The sequence below is a fragment of the Trichechus manatus genome, unplaced genomic scaffold (genome assembly GCF_000243295.1).
Source record: "Trichechus manatus latirostris isolate Lorelei unplaced genomic scaffold, TriManLat1.0 scaffold00113, whole genome shotgun sequence".
NCBI lineage: Eukaryota > Metazoa > Chordata > Mammalia > Sirenia > Trichechidae > Trichechus > Trichechus manatus.
In genome coordinates this window covers 8,585,892-8,602,350 of record NW_004444049.1, presented here as the reverse complement: position 1 = coordinate 8,602,350, position 16,459 = coordinate 8,585,892, and the positions used below count along the sequence as shown (strand labels likewise).

General features: G+C 48.2%; 1 protein-coding gene across 1 annotated transcript; it reads left to right on the top strand.

Annotated features, from left to right (window-relative positions):
- Positions 1 to 11,088: 11,088 nt before the first annotated feature.
- On the top strand, positions 11,089 to 13,699 carry SCGB1A1 (secretoglobin family 1A member 1). Its single transcript, XM_023738130.1, has 2 exons — positions 11,089 to 11,143; positions 13,458 to 13,699. The coding sequence occupies exons 1-2, from the start codon at positions 11,089 to 11,091 to the stop codon at positions 13,697 to 13,699; spliced, it is 297 nt and encodes a 98-aa protein (XP_023593898.1).
- The last annotated feature ends 2,760 nt before the right edge of the window (positions 13,700 to 16,459 follow it).

Below are 16,459 nucleotides of genomic sequence, written 5' to 3'. Positions count from 1 at the left end.
TCGTCCGCCCTGAAACTCTTATGTCAGTCTCCAGAAATAGCGAAAGTCACATCACTTTGTGCTAGATACAACCCACAGCTGGGAGGTGATGTACCATAGGACACACACATGGTGAGCGGGCATTAAGATCTCTGCAGACTCACTAATGCCGGTCCATGGGTGGTGCAAACAGTTAAGCTCTCAGCTACTAACAGAAAGGTTGGTAGTTCGAGTCTACCCAGAGGTGCCTTGGAAGAAAGGTCTGGTGATCTACTTCTGAAAGATTAGTCATTGGCAACCCTATGGAGCACAGTTCTACTCTGACACACATGAGGTTGCCATGATTCGGAGTGGACTCAATGGCAACTGGTTGTACTGGTCCTAGTACGTAAGCTAGCAGTCCCTGCGTGGTGCAATCGGTTAAGTGCTTGTAAAAATGGCTTGGTGCCAGTCTTTGTATAAGAGGGAGAAGAATCAAGATCAACAGCCCAAGGCTGATTCCTAGTAGGCGGAGGTCAGACATACCTCTTCTCTCCAGCTTTTTACCAATTCTGACACCAGCCGTCCCTCCCACAGCACTCTCTACTTCTCTACCGGGTTCAATAATTCATTGCAATGGCCACACAGAACTCACAGAAAATACTCACGAATATGGAGTTTATTAGGGAAGTAACAGGTTACAATTCAGGATCAGGAATGACTCATGATACAGTTCTTCCTTCAGGACAGCTTCTCAGCTGTGCCCGCGTGTAGACCTCTCCCTGATCTTTGGCCTCTTAGCCCCACTAATCCCTGCCTTGGCTCCTCGAGCCTCTTGGGCCTCTTGTGTCACCTCGGCCTCTGCCCTGCTCAGGCAAGTATTACAAAGCTCTTTAGCTCCACCAATAAGTGCCAGATGCACCCCACTCCACCAGTAAACCTTGGCCCAAAGGCACTCAGCTCTCTCTGTGAGTCAGCACACCCACTGCAGCTGCTTCACTCCATGGGAAGCCCACTACACTGTCTCCGGCCAGTCTCCTGGCTGCCTCTGCTGCCACCATTTCTCTGCCACTGTTCGTTGCCATCTCACACTGACCCAGGTGTTACAGCTCTCTCTCTGTCTCCTAGGTGTAGGAACTTCTCAGCACAGGGACCCTAGGTCCAAAGAACTTGCTCTACTCCTCGCTCTTCTTTCTTAGTGGTAGTGAGGTCCCCCCGTCCACCTCTGGGATGGCTCATTTTATGCCTAATGGGATGATAAAACTGACCAGTTCCCTAGTTAGGGTTCCATACACCTTATTTGTATGATCCCACCCCCACAAAGGTGCCATGCACCTTGTTCACATTATTAGCAAACTATCCAATCCCCTTGGTGGGCCGCAAGTACCTCATTTTCATAGTTCCACCCGTGGTGAAAAAAGTCGTATAAGAACGATCCATTGCACTGCAGTGCTCAACTACTAGCTGAGAGGTTGGCAGTTTGAGCCCACCCAGAGGCACCTTGGAAGAAAGGTCTGGTAATCTGCTTCCAAAAGGTCACAGCCTTGAAAACTCCATGGAGCAAAGTTCTACTCCAGCACACATGGGTCACACATGGGGTTGCCATGGATCTGAATCAACTTGATAGCAACCAGGAACAAGTACGTAGGCTGAGTGACAACCTGCTCTGGGAAAATGACAGAGATCCCTGTGGAAAATAGAACTGTTGACCCTGCCCTGCTCCTGACATCCTCCCATCCCACCTCCCACCAACCCTGACTTCTCGCTCCCACCAACCCCTGCCATAATCCCCACCATTGGAATCGATGGACTTCCACCTTTGTGAGAGTCAGTACACATGAGGGGTGGTAAAACCAAAAAAACCAAACCCGTTGCCATCGAGTCAATTCTGACTCATGACAGCTCCATGTGTTACAGAGTAGAACTGCTCCATAGAGTTTCCTTGGCTGTAATCTTTACAGAAGCAGATCACCAGGCCTTTCTTCCACGGCACCTCTGGGTAAACCTCCAACATTTAGGTAGTCAAGTGTTTGCACCACCAGGGACCTACAAAGGGTTGTAGCATGTCTAAATCCAGGCCTCTCTCCTACAGAAAGAATCCCCCAGGGCAGAAGGAGGCATGTACGTTGCTGTGTGATTTGTAATGGCAGAAAAACTGGAAACAATGCAAGTCCCATCAGTGAGGTACTGATAAATTTATAGTACATCCATGCAAAGGGATAGTCTGCAGCATGAAAATAATCAAGTGAACCTGTAAGTGCCAAAGTTTTGAAAGATATCTAAGACATAATATTCAATGGGAAGACCAAGACACAGAGCTGTATGTTTAGAATGATACCATTCTGTGCCAGTTATTCTATATTTGAGGGCAGTGGGGGTTCAGTGGTAGAATTCTCACCTTCTCACCTTCTGTGTGGGAGACTGGGTTCAGTTTCCAGCCAGTGCACTTCAAACACAGCCACCACTTGTCTGTCAGTGATGGCTTGCGTGTTCCTGTGATGGTGAACAGGTTTCAGCTGAGCTTCCAGACTAAGGCAGACTAGGAAGAAAGGCTTCCCAATCTATTTCTGAAAATCAGCCAGTGAAAACACTATGGATCACAATGGTCCCATCCCATTGTGCATGGGGTCATCATGAGTTGGGGGCTGACGACAGCTAATAACAACTACAACAAGATACCATATTTAGGAGTCCCTGGGTGGTGTAAATGGTTAATGTGCTCAGCTGCTAAAAGAAAAGTTAGAGGTTTGAGTCCACCCAGAGGTGCCTCAAAAGAAAGGCCTGGTGATCTACTTCCGAAATATCAGCCATTGAAAACCCTGTGGAACACAGTTCTACTCTGACACCCATGAGGTCGCCATGAGTCAGAATTAATTCAACAGCAATTGGGCTGTTTTTTGTTCATTTTAAATTCTATATTTGGCTACTTCTCTCTGACCTGCTCTGTGCCCTACAAGGCCAACCTCTAAGGACTACAAAACCCGGGATCTCTTCCTGGGTGATTATCAGCTGAGTTAGGCCAGTGGAAGACCTTGGCAGTCAATCAGAGGGCCGGCCAAGAGAGAAGCTGGGGTATTTCTTTCCTCTGATCCCTCCCTGCCTCAGGGTGGTCTGGCAGTGGCTGTGTTCCTCTGTGGCCACAGCTGAAAGTATTGGGATAGCAGGACCTGAGGCACTCTTAGTTGTGATGTTCCCACCCCATATCATAACAAACATATTAAAATATACCCACTTCCCACATTAAGTAGAATTTTGGCTATAAACTTTGTGAAGGGGCTTGTACAAATTTAACAATTTTGAACATAATTGGTTCATATGATTTAAACTCATAGGGTCACTATGAGTCGGAATCAACTGGAAGGCAACAGGTTTGGTTTTCTTTTGGTTTTCTATCTACATATATAAAATCATTAATTACAATTTTGATATTTCCTTTTATATTTTGGAGCCAACAAACACAAGCTAGGCAAGAAAGAGAACGTCATGGGTGACAGAGTGACAGATCTAAAAAGCCCTTAGAGAGCAGCAAGGAGGGCAAAGCAGTACTCTGTCCAAGCTCACGGACTTGGTGATGATCATGGGGCCGGGGAGGTCAAGATGGCCCCAGGGAAAATGAGGCATCAAAGATGTGTGCCCAGGTTACATGACATTGGGTGGTGAGGTCATTTGTTGAGATGTAAAATCCTGGGGAAGAGTTATGGGTTGTGAGCAAAGATCATGAGTCTGATGTTGGACATAGTGAGCTTCAAGGCCTTTGAAAACTTCAGATGTCCAGCAGGCATTGAGTGGTCAAGTCTGGAGCTTGAAGAGGGCTGGGATGGAGATATAAATTTAGGAGTCATCTTAATGTAGGTGGTAACTGAAGCCATGGTATGGGTGAGGTGCCCAGAGAAAGTGTGGAAAAAAGAAGAAGGTCTAAAGATAAGGGAAGGACCAGAGAGCCGAGAAGGAGCACCTGGAGAAAGATGGCAGGAATGAGAACAGGCGGTGAACAGTCCCCCTTCACCCAGCCCTGGAGCACAGCACACAGACTGCCCTGGAGGGAGCAGATGAAAGTCTTTGATGAAGACTGCATTTGTAAGGTTCTCGAGCTGATGAACTGTCTCGATGAAGCTCATCAGGCTATTCTCTGCACTGGGCCGTGTCACTAAGCGGTCACGTCGTATGACTAGAATGTCCTCCCTGCTTAACATCTGGTTTGGGGGAGGATCCTTGGAGACACTCTTGTTCTACAATGCAAAGATAAGGATCTAAAACACTCCTGGGAATTCTAAGCCTCTTTACATGGCTCACCTACAGGTGGACTTCTTTCTTCCGGTAACCTTACCAATCAACTCTGACCCAGGGGTCAGGTGGTGCATGCAGGCGCTATGCCAGCCCAGAGGTGTATTTGATGGACTCAGCAGGGTCATTCAGGAACAAAGGAAAAGCAAAGGGCTGTTGAAGCCCATTCCAATGGCCCAGGCTCAGCATGAAAGCAGCTCTGCTTGCCTAGGACCCTCTGCTTTTCCCCCAAATCATGCATGTGTAGACTTGAACAAGGAAAGTCAAAACTGAAAGACCTTTCTCTTGCGCCTTCAGTGTGGAGACATGCAAATACAATACTCGCCAACATTCATGAAGCATGGTCTCTGTGTCAGCCACCACTTAAAGTGCGTTACATGAATAATTCTCGTGGCCACATGCAGTAGATAGCATTATTGTGCTCATTTGATAGACAAGGAAATGGAAGCAGAAAGAGAGGAAGTACTTCGCCCGAGATAATACAGCTAATAAGCAATGGGTCTGGGATAATACAGCTGATAAGTAATGGGTCTGGGATTCAACCCAGGCAATCTCCTAAGGAGCCCTAGTGGCACAGTTGTTAAGCACTCAGCTGGTAAACCAACGGTAGGTGGATCAACCCACCAGCCACTCCACAGGAGAGAGATGTGGCAGTCTGCTTTCGTAAAGATTACAGCCATGGAAATCCTCTGAGACAGTTCTACTCTGTCCTATAGGGTCACTAGCAGTCAGAATCACTCAATGGGAATATTTTGTTTTTTTTTTTAATCTCATACTAGAACCTGTTCTGTCTTCAAAAATAAATTGTTTTGAATTGATACAGGTTCCAAAATGAAAGCGTATTGAAGTGTTTTCAGTGAAAAGTCTCCTTTTCTCTCCCTTCCAGATGGTTCCTTCTTTCAGAGACAACCAGTGCCACCCCCTTCCAGAGGTATTTATACAAATACAAGCAAATATGCATTTGGGGTTCTTTGTTGTTGTTGCTATTTACTCTGTTCTTTGCCTCACCTCTTTACCCTTTGCGGTTGACCTTGGAGAGCAATCCATTATCGATTCAGAAGATCTTCCTCCCCTGTTTTTTTCAGGGACACAGTGTTTCATTGTCTGAACACACAGTAATTTACTGGACAAGTCCTTACGGATGGCCAGTTTAGAACCAGGGCTCTTAACCACGCTGCAACGTTAAGCCAACTCCCAGTAGCGCAGTGCAGGCACCCCCACTGTGGCCTCCAAGTATCCCATTTCACCAAGCCCTCATTCACTGATTCATTCCACAGATTCCTATTAGCAACCATTATGCATCTTGGCTTACAGAGGCCTCAGCCCTAAGGAGGTCAGTTAAGTGAAGGAGCCATACAAGTAAATAACAAATGGCAAAGTTGCAACACAGTATGTTGTTGCTGTTAGCCGAGGTCATGTCAGTCCCTGACTCATGGCAACCCCAAGCACAATGGGATCAGACTGTTGTGACCGTAGTGTTTTCATTGACTGATTTCGGCAGCAGATCACCAGCCTTTCTTCCTATCCATCTTAGTCTGGAAGCTCCCCTGAAACCTGCTCAGCATCATAGCCACACAGCAAGCCTCCACTGACCGACAGGCGGTGGCTGTGCATGAGGTGCACTGGCTGAGATCAAACCCAGGTCTCCCGCATGCAAGGCGAGAACTCGACCACTGAACCACCACGGCCCTCAGTACAGTGTTGCTGTTGTTGTGGGCTGTTGAGTCAAGTCTGACTCATAGCTACCCCACAGGACAGAGTAGAACTGCCCCATAGGGTTTCCTAGGCTGTAATCTTTACAGGAACAGATCAGCTGGTCTTTTCTTCCAAAGAGTGGCTGGTAGGTTCAAACCACCGACTTTCTGGTTAGCAGCAAAGCACGTAACCATTGTGCCACCAGGGCTTCTTTTCAATATAGTGTAGTGGCTGCTATAACAGAGTGTGGACAGGCACGCAGTGAGAGTTATCACTGATTGGAACCAGGAGGTTGGAGAAGGCTTCACTCTGTTTCCATCCCCAACCCTATTCCTCCCTGGGTCCTCTCTATGTCATAAAATGGCACCCCATGCACCCAGTTGCCCACACCAGAAACCCAGGAGTCGCCCTTGACACCTCCCTCTCCCTCCCCCGCCCCTTCCCCTCCAGCATCGAGCCTGTCCAGGTATCTCTCAGAACCCTCATCCCCACTGTCATCATCTCTTAGATGGATGGCTACAAAGGCTGCTGAGCTGCCCCCAGACAACACTCTCCCCCTACCCCCAACCCCCACTACTAATCTCCTTTCCTCAAAGTAGTCAGGGTCATCTCATCAAAAGGAAGTCAGATCATGTCACTCCCTGATTAAAACCTTCCACGAGCTCCGCACGCCTCAGAGCATAAAGACCAACTATCTCAGTATGAGGAGTCCCTGGGTGATGCAAATGGTTAACGCACTTGGCTACTAACAAAAAGGTTGGAGGTGCCAATCCGACCAGAGGCACCTTGGAAAAAAGCCCTGGCAATCTACTTCCTAAAAATCAGCCATTGACAACCCTATGGAACAGTTCTGCTCTGACACACAGGGGGTCCATGAGTCAGAGTTGACTCGACATCAACTGTTGTTTTCTTTCGTTTTTTTCTTCACCTTAGCACCACGCCTTGCATGATTTCACCCCTGCCAGCCCTATACATCTCACACACTCTCCCTCCTCCAGGCACAATGCCTCCCTTGTGTTCCTCAGGAACACGGAGGCCCTTCCCAGCTCAGGGCCTCCCTGCTGGGTGTCACTTCTGCCCAAACCTTCTCCACCTACAGGTCTCAGCATCGTCACCTCTTCAGAGAAGCCCACCCTGATCCCCATCTATGTGGGTCTCACTCCTTTTATTTTTTTTCTATCCTAGCCCCCTGTACATTCCTCCCTAGCGTGACCACGAGCTGTGATTCTTTCATTTGTTTAATGATCTACTTGTCTGTCTCCCCCACCAGAGTGATGCTCCACCAGGGGCAAGGTCCACTCATTGCTGTACCCTGCGGTGGGTCAGGGTCTCTGAAAGCAGGTGCTGAGGTGGGGTTTGGAGTGCAAGATTGTTACTAAGGACCAACGCCTGTGAACGGACAGGAGCGGAAGCCGGACTGGGCAGAGGAAGAGCCGAACTGCCGGGCAGGTCCGGAAAACCACAGCCAACTGGGCATGGAGTGCCGAGTGAGAACTGCCTGCGGTGGCTTCCCACATGGTGGCTTTCCACATGGCACCGAAGTGCCCTGGCTTTTAAATCCCCCTCTTGCTGGGTCACCGGATGCATCAGCTCTGGGGAAGGTGTGGCCTTGGGCAAGGCAGCTCCCGGCAGCTGGGGCTGACCCCGAAGCTACTGGCAGCTGGAAGCTCTCTGCTAGCCACACTCTCCACAGCTGGGCAGCAAGCTGTTCTTGAAGGAGATATGGGCAGTGCATCCCTGTGTCTACCACAACTCCCACTTCTAGCACAACAAACAACCCATTGCCATCGAGTTGATTCCAACTTACACTGACCCGATAGGACAGAATAGAACTACCGCATAGGGTTTCCAAGGATTGGCTGGTGGATTTGAAATGCCGACCTCTTGAGTAGCAGCCGAGCTCTTCACCACTGTGCCACCAGGGCTCCCCTCTTAGCACAGAGCCTGGCCTATAGTGGGTGCCCAACATTTATTGAATGAATGAAGTGACATTTTTTAATTAAACTATACCATTCTAATTGCTGACTGTACTCTCTTCTTCTTTAATTTTATTTAATTTGTTGTTGTTGAGAATATACACAGCAGAACATACACCAATTCAACAGTTTCTACGTGTACAATTCAATGACATTGATTACACTCTTTGAGTTGTGCAAACATTTTCATCCTCCTTTTCTGAGTTGTTCCTCCCCCATTAATATAAACTCACTGCCCCCTAAGGTTCTTACTAATCTTTCGAGTTGCTATTATCAATTTGATCCCATATAGATAGTTCTTAAAAGAGCATAATGCTCAAGGCAGAGATTTTTTATTAGTTAAGCTAAACTACTGTTTGGTTTTAAAAAGACCTCAGGGGATATTTTTGGTTTAAGGTTTAAAGATTATCTCAGGACAATAGTTTCAGGGGTTCATCCAGCCTCCATGTCTCCAGAAATTCTACAGTCCATGAGAATTTGAAATTCTGTTCTGCATTTTTCCCCTTTTGATCAAAATTCTTCTACTGAATTGACATTTGATTGAGTCTTGAAGTACTAATAGAATTTAGGGCACAGACAAGGGAGGAGATGTGTATTCCAGGCATGAGGTTAACTTGTGCAAAGGTAGAAAGGCATGGGGACAAAAAGGAATGTTCCCTATATCCCAGAGAAATAAGAGCCGTCACATGAATAGATATATGCGCACCCCTGTCCATTGCAGCACTGTTCACAATAGCAAAAAGATGGAAACAACCTAGGTGCCCACCAACGGACGAATGGATAAACAAATTATGGTATATCCACACAATGGAATACTACACAATGATAAAGAACAACAATGAAGCTGTGAAACATGACATGGAGGAAGCTGGAGGGCATTATGCTGAGTGAATTTAGTCAGTCACAGAAGGACAAATATTGTATAAGACCACTATTATAAGAACTCAAGAAAGGCTTAAACACAGAAGAAAACATTCGTTGATGGTTATGAGGGTGGAGAGGGAGGGTGAGGGTTATTCACTAACTAGATAGTAAACAAGAATTAGGTGAAGGGAAGGACAGCATACGCTGCAGGGGACGTCAGCACAACTGGACTAAACCAACGCTAAGAAGTTTCCTGAGTACAATCAAACACTTCGAGGGACAGAGTAGCAGGGGTAGGGGTCTGGGGACCATGCTTTCAGGGGACATCTAGGTCAATCAGCATAACAAAGCTTATTAAGAAAATGTTTTGCATCCTAATTTGGTGAGTGGCATCTGGAGTCTTAAAAGTTTACAAGCAGCCGTCTAAGATGCATCAATTGGTCCCAATCACCTGGAGTAAAAGAGAATGAAGAACACCAAAGACAAGGAAAGTAGTAGCCCAAGAGACAGAGAGGGCCACATAAACCAGAGACTTCATCATCCTGACACCAGAAGAACTAGATGGTGCCCAGCTACCACGAATGACCGCCCTGACAGGGAACACAACAGAGAGTCCCAGATGGAGCAGGAGAAAGGTGGGGTGCAAAACTCAAATTCTAGTAAGAAGACCAGACATAATGGTCTGACTGAGACTGGAGGAATCCCGGAAAGCATGGCACCTGGATTCTGTTTCAGCCCAGAACTAAAACAATTTCAGAGGCTAACTCTTCAGACAGGGATTGGACTGGACTTTGGGACATAAAGTGATACTCGTGAGGAGTGTGCCTCTTAGCTCAAGTAGATACAAGAAACTAAATAGGCTGCTTCTGTCTGAAGGTGAGATGGGAAGACAGAGAGGGTTAGGAGCTGGTTGAACGGACATGGGGAATCAGGGGTGGAAAGGAGGAGTGTGCTGTCACGGTATGGGGAGAGCAATTAGAGTCACATAACAATGTATGTATAAATTTTTGTATGGGAAAAAATTTTTAAAAAAGGAATGTTCCAGAACCCACAAATAGCAAGGCAGGCTAAAATCACCAAGTGGGGGAGTGGAGGGATGAGGCTCAAATGTAGGCAAAGGTCAGTGGTCAAGAGCCTTGTAAGTCACGCTTGAATTTTATCTTGTTGGCAAGGGAAAGCTTTAAAGGGTTTTCAAGAAGGAGAATGGCGTGATCAGTGGATTTTAGAAAGATCACTCTGATGGCCTTCCAGAGGGTAGCTGAGAAGGGGAAGCTAGGAGGCAGGGAGGCCTTAGGAGTGATTTTGACTAGGCCAGGTTTTGTAAGGCATTGGCCCTGGAGAAGGGAGGGAGCAATCACAGGACATGGCAACCTGAGAGGAGAAGAGGTCTGAGGACAAAGCCTGGGAAACACCAACACTTAAGAGGAGTGAGCAAAGAATAGGCATCTGAAGAGCAAGAAGGAGGAAGGAAAACAGGAAAGAACTGAGCCATGGGAGCCCAGGAGGGAGAATGGTTCAAGAAGGAAACAGTCAAGAAAGTCAAAGGCTATCAAGAGGTCAAGCAAGATAAGGACTGAAGGTGCCCCCGATTTGGGCATCAGGAGGGCAGGACTTCAGCACAGTTTTGGGTGGGAACAAACCAGCCTGAAACAGTGCATTATCTTCCTGATTTCGGATTGGGATTTCTGGTGGGCATTCTGGAGAAGTCCTTTATTTGTCTGTGTGCTTCAATCCATGGTCTCCCTCAAGTCTGAACACAGTTTTGCTCCGGACCATGTTACCTTCATGGTTTGAGGTCTAGATGCCTTCCTTAAAGAGGAGAACTGGAAGGAGCCCAACAGGGTGTTTGGGGTCCTGAGTTCTAGTGCTGTCCCTGTCACTAACTGAGGAGCCTCAGGTCTCAATTTCTCCCGGGGTGATTGGTCTAGGTGGGCTCTAAAATCACTTCTGTGAACCTGGCCCACCCCAGTACACAGATTGAAAGAGTGACGCAGGTGGCCGTGTCTCCATTCCCTCTGACTCAGGGTTCCCCTTGTTGCCTCCTTGTAGGACTCTGGACTCCCCCCAAGTGGCCCATTGTGTGAGCTCAGTTTTCACGAGGACAGAAACTGGGTTGAGAAAAGATGATATTTACTTTTGCCCCCAGCAGATGCTTGAGTAAATAGTGGGGTCACCATGAGTGGAACCCGTTCCCTGCCCTCCTCCCTCCCGATACTGCCTACAGCATATAAGAGGCAACCCTGGGGAGCAGGTCTCAAAAAGACCATCAGAACCAAGACAGAGCTAGAGCCTCACCCAGCCTCCCGCCACCATGAAGCTCGCTGTCCTGCTCGCCCTGGTCACCCTGGCTCTCTGCTGTAGCTCTGGTGAGTGCTCCGAGTCCCTTCCTCCATACCTGGGCTCTGGAACTCTCACTGCCACCTGCTTCTGCTCAGGAGAGGGAGCCAGCTGCCCACACCCTCGCTGGCTGCTGGGAGAGTCTGAGAATGCCAACTCTCAGCCAGGGAGCTAGGTCTGGTGAGCAGGCCCATTTGAAGGTCTGAGGCTGTCAGGAAACCTGAAATGACCCCGTCTTCCATATCCAACAACCTCCGAATCCAGGGAATGGAATCAACTGGAGGGAGGGATGCAGGAGACCCCATAACGATGAGAGCGTCCAACAACCAGTGGAATAGGAATCATGAGCTCCCCAAAACTGAGACTTGACAAACCCCAGGATTCCAAGAGACCTTGGTGTAGCCTCTAGGTTTAGGGTCTCCACCCCATTCTGGCAGGTCTGGGTTCTCTACCCAACTCTGGCAGCCACAGGGACTGGAAAGGGGGAGCTGCAGAGCCTCACATCTCCAGAAGAAACACAATCCCAGGCAAGGTCTCCCACTCTGAGCATAGAGGAATAGTCCAGAAAGCGATCTTCCGTTTGAGAAAGAGCCAAGCCAGATTGGAGTGTTCTAAACATTTTTGTTCTCTGCAAAAAGGATTAGGAGTCTCTGAGTAGTTGCTGCTGTCACTCAGGGGAAAAGGATGGGAGGGGAGGAAGGAAGGAAGGATGAAAGGAAAGGAGAGATGGACGGATGGATCGATGATGGGTGGGTGAGTAGATGGAAGGAAGGAAGGAAACGAAAGACGGATGGATGGATGGATGCATGGATGGATGGATGGATGCATGCATGGATGGATGGATGGATGGATGGACAGGAAGGTGGATGATGGATGGGTGAGTAGATGGGAGGAAAGAGGGAGAGAGATAAGGAGGGAGGGGGGATAGATCATTCCTACCTCTCTCCAAGCCCCCTGATCTTTTGGGAATTGAGTTACTCAACCCTGTTTTTCACTCTGCATCAGCCTTTTCCACCCCCATCTGAAAATGCAGCTTTTTTTTTTTAATAAACAAATTCCAGTTAATCACTTTGAAAATATCATGATACTCATGGAAATGATAAGTTTCATGACCCTGGAGTTGGGGTGGGGGGTTAGAAAACTAAAACCAAGAGGCAGCGTGGACAACTATTTTGTTCAGAAGTGTATTTGTTCTTCAACTTTGGATTGACATGTACATTAGTTAGAAGATCTCAGAGCTGTGGATAGCAGAGAGTGGCTCAGTGAGAGAGAACCAAAACATGTCCAGGGTGGGTCTGAAATGCATTGGTGTACTTGTGAGTGTATACATATAACAATAACAATATCTAACATTTATTTAGCTCTGATAGTGTGCCAGTCAGTGTTCTTAATCCCCTTCATGTATTATCTTTTCCTTCCCATACCACTATGAAGTAGGGCTATTACCCCCACTTTATAGATGAGAAAACTGAGCCACAGAAAGGTAAAGTAACTTGCTTGACGACATAGGGAGTTGTAAAACAGTGATCTAAGATCTGGAGAGGGTTTGACTTGGAGTGATCACCTTGAGTGTGGTCCTGGGTTTGGAGCAGGGAAGCTGAATTTGAACACGAGGCAGAGAATCCAGGGAGAGGGTACTTGAGCCTCAGTAAGAGGATGGGGTGGGCAGAGAGTGAGAAATGGTGACTCTCGCTCATGTTCCTAGGGGCAGAGATCTGAGACAGGAGCACAGTCTGGAGATCACTAAGGGTGAAGCGAACAAGGGATAGATAGAGAGGCATGTCTGTCTGTGGCATAACATACCACTGGACCCAAGACCTAAGTGTGCCCACCTCTTCCGGGCCAGGGCTGGGGGCTCATGCTTGTCTGGTACAAGTGCTTCTTCCTGCCACAGCCTGACTTTGCCCATGAGGTTGGGACCATCACTAACCACTGGTGAGAGGCAGGTGCCAAAGTCTTCACTGGCCTCTCCCCAAACTGCTTCTCCTGCAGCCCACACACAACATGAAAAATCAGATCAGCAGCTTCCATTATCAATACTCTGCCTAGCACTCCAGCAGCTAGAATAAATGGCACCTGGCCCCACCCCAACCCAGGAAGTCCGAGGAAGGTTCAGGAAAGCCACATAAAGCTGGCTGTCACCCAGGAAGTATCCACACAGCACCATGAGTCAACTGCCTTAATCATCCCCAGAGACCGAGCTTATATGCTACTCCATGGGTGAAAAGGTTGCCACCCCTGCTGACCAGCCTGGCTGTTTGCTCTGGGGCAAGGCCCGGCCAAAGTCCTGGCCGGCTTGGGAAGTGGCCTGGATACATGCGTTTTCCCTTCTGTGTGCTTCAGCTTCTGCAGAAGTCTGCCGTAGCTTTCTAAAAGTCATTGAACACCTCTTCATGGGCACTCTTTCTGGTTTTGAAGCTGCAATTCTACCTTTCAACCTTGATCCCAACATGATAGATGCCAGCACCCAGATGAAGAAACTGATGGACAGCCTCTCCCAGAATGTCAAAAATAGCCTCATGAAGCTCACGGTAAACAGCTTCCTTCGCTTACACTATGAGAAGTGGGTTTCCAAAGTCCCTTAGCTGCAGTGTCATCCCCTTTGCGGGGGGTGCTTTTCTAATCCAAAGATCCCCAGGTGGCCCAGTTTGTGCTCGGCTACTGACCTAAATGTTGGCGGTTCAAACTCACGCAGCACCTCCAAGGAAGAAAGTCCTGGTGATCTGCTTTCATGAAGACTGTTGTTGTTATTAGTTGCCATCAGGTTGATTCCAACTCATGGTGACCCCAGGTGTGCAGAGTAGAAAATCCATGGGGTTTTCAACACTGTAACTTTTCAGAAGCAGATCACCAGATCTTACTTTTGAGGCACCTCTGGGTGGGTTCAAACCGCCAACCTTTCGGCTAGTAGTCGAACGCTTAACGTTTGCACCACCCAGGAACCTCCATAAAGATCACAGCCAAGAAAAGCTTATGGAGCAGTTCTACTCTGTAACACATGGGGTCGCCATGAGTCGGAATTAACTCGACGACACGTTTGGTTTTAGTTTTTCTAATCCAGAGTGGAAAGAAGAGAGTCACAATGCAAATGTCTCTGAGGACATTTGTCCCGGCTTCTCTCTTACTTTTTTTGCGAGGCTTTTGTGAAATAAGCAAAACCCTTACAACCTTAGCCCCTTTCAGAGTTTACCGAGCCTCCTACTTGACTTTAGAGTTTCTGTATCATCACGTCCACCTAACCATGAGGTTCATTCACTGATCTTTTTTTTTTTTTTTTTAAGAGAGAATAGTAACCAGCCCACAGTGTAGTTAAGATTTAGGAATCCAAAGCCCATGGGATTTTGAAGCCAACGATCACCAACTGCTGAACGCAGAGTCCTTGTTGCTGCCCCTCTTCCCCACGCTTCCTTACTCCATCTCCACCAGCCTCTCCATCTTGCTCTTGATAATAAACTGTCAGCATCTCACCTTTGTGAGCCCCGCCTCATTTTTATTTACCTGCTAGAGTGAGAGGGTCAAGGAGCACTGGTTGGTTAAGCACTGGTGGTTAAGCACTCGGCTGCTAACCAAAAAGCTGGCAGTTCGAACCCACCCAATGGCTCCCCAGGAGAAAGACCTAGAGATCTCCTTCCATAAAGATTACAGCCTAGGAAACCCTATGGGGCAGTTCTACTCTACATATGAGTCACAGGAGAGGGTCAGCCCCCGCTAGGGTAAGCGGAACCAGAGCAAAGAGAAAAACAGCAATCATGCAAACAAAGCCTCAAGGAGGGGCCAGGCCAGCAGCTCACTTCCAGTCCACCAGTTAGGCTAGTCTCAGGAAGTAAGGGCATCCTCCGGCACATACCCCCTTCCACGGACAAAGAGTGAACTTGGGAATGTGCCCAGGGCCTGCTCCAAGGTGACCAGTTGGTGGGGAGAGTGTCGTATGGGGCAGTGGCTAACCTCAGGCTGACCCAGGCTGAGCCACCCCCATCCTTTAGTGATGAAACGAATTGTTTTGTTCCAGTCCCTTCAGGGTCCTGCTTCCTGGTAGAAAAGGAAATATTCAAGATATTTATACCACCCAAGAGGGGTGACTGGTGGTTCAGTGGTAGAATTCTTGCCTTTCATGCTGGAGACCCTGGTTCGATTCCCAGCCAATGTAATGCACCTCATGCACAGCCACCACCCATCTGTCATTGGAGGCTTTCTTGTTGCTATGATGCTGAACAGGTTTCAGCAGGGCTTCCAAATTCAGATGGACTAGAAAGAAAGTCCTGGTGACCTACTTCCAAAAATCAGCCAATGAAAACCCTATGGAGCACAACGGTCCCGTCTGCAACGAGTCATGGTGATGGTGCAAGACGGGCAGCGTTTCATTCCACTGTACATGGGCCCCAGGAGAAAACCCAGAACGCTTCTGAAGTTCCTTTCCTCTAGGTTTCCATTACTTGTTGCCAAAAGAGCCGAGCCGTCTCCCCTTACATCCTACCATCAACTCAACATCTAAAAATCCACAGAGCCAACAGAAATCTTGACTCCCTCTTCAGCCTGCTCCTCTCATAGTGTTCCTAATCTCAATGAGGTCCTTCTTGACCCTTCTGTCTCCCGACTCATCACATCCAGGTGAACCAAGTCTACCTCCAAAGCATGTCTGGGATCATCGACTTCTCTCCATGTTCACGAGGGCCCTCTCGTCCTCACCACGCATCTCTCCCCTGTACAACCACAGAGGCCTCCTAACTGGCCTCCCAGCTCACACTCTAACCCCCTGCAATCCATTCTCCACACAGCAGCCAGAGTACTTTTTATCAAATGCAAACCTCTTCCACCTGCCCCTCCCTTAATCCTTCAAAGCTTCCCAGCGCTTATATGATGATATGCAAAGTCCAGAATGAGGCCATCACAGGGCTCTCATCTCCCATGCTTGTCCCCATTGCTCATTCTGCTCAACATCCCCCTTCCCTGTTCAACACCCCCCTCTCCTGCATGCACTTTATTTTTTAAACGACCCAACCCCTTCCCACATCAGGGCCCTTGCACAGGCCACACACAGCGTTAGCTGCTCAAAACTACTGTTGATTCGTTTTTTAAGTAGCACAAGAGCAAAATGTTCTAAGAATAGAACTCATCAGAAAGATGTGTCGGTTGTGCATATAAAACCCCCAAAGGACGCCCTGCCTGCAGCTTTCGGGTGGGGCCACAACACCCGCAGCAGCTGAACGGAAGTGGAGGACGTGCAGAGAGAAGGCAGGAATGGAGAGGACATCATCAGAGGGCACGGGAGGGAGGAGGCTGAAGAGACAGAAAGTCTTCAGCCCACCCATCTTCAAAAAGCAACGTCGTCTCCTGGCAGGCGACGC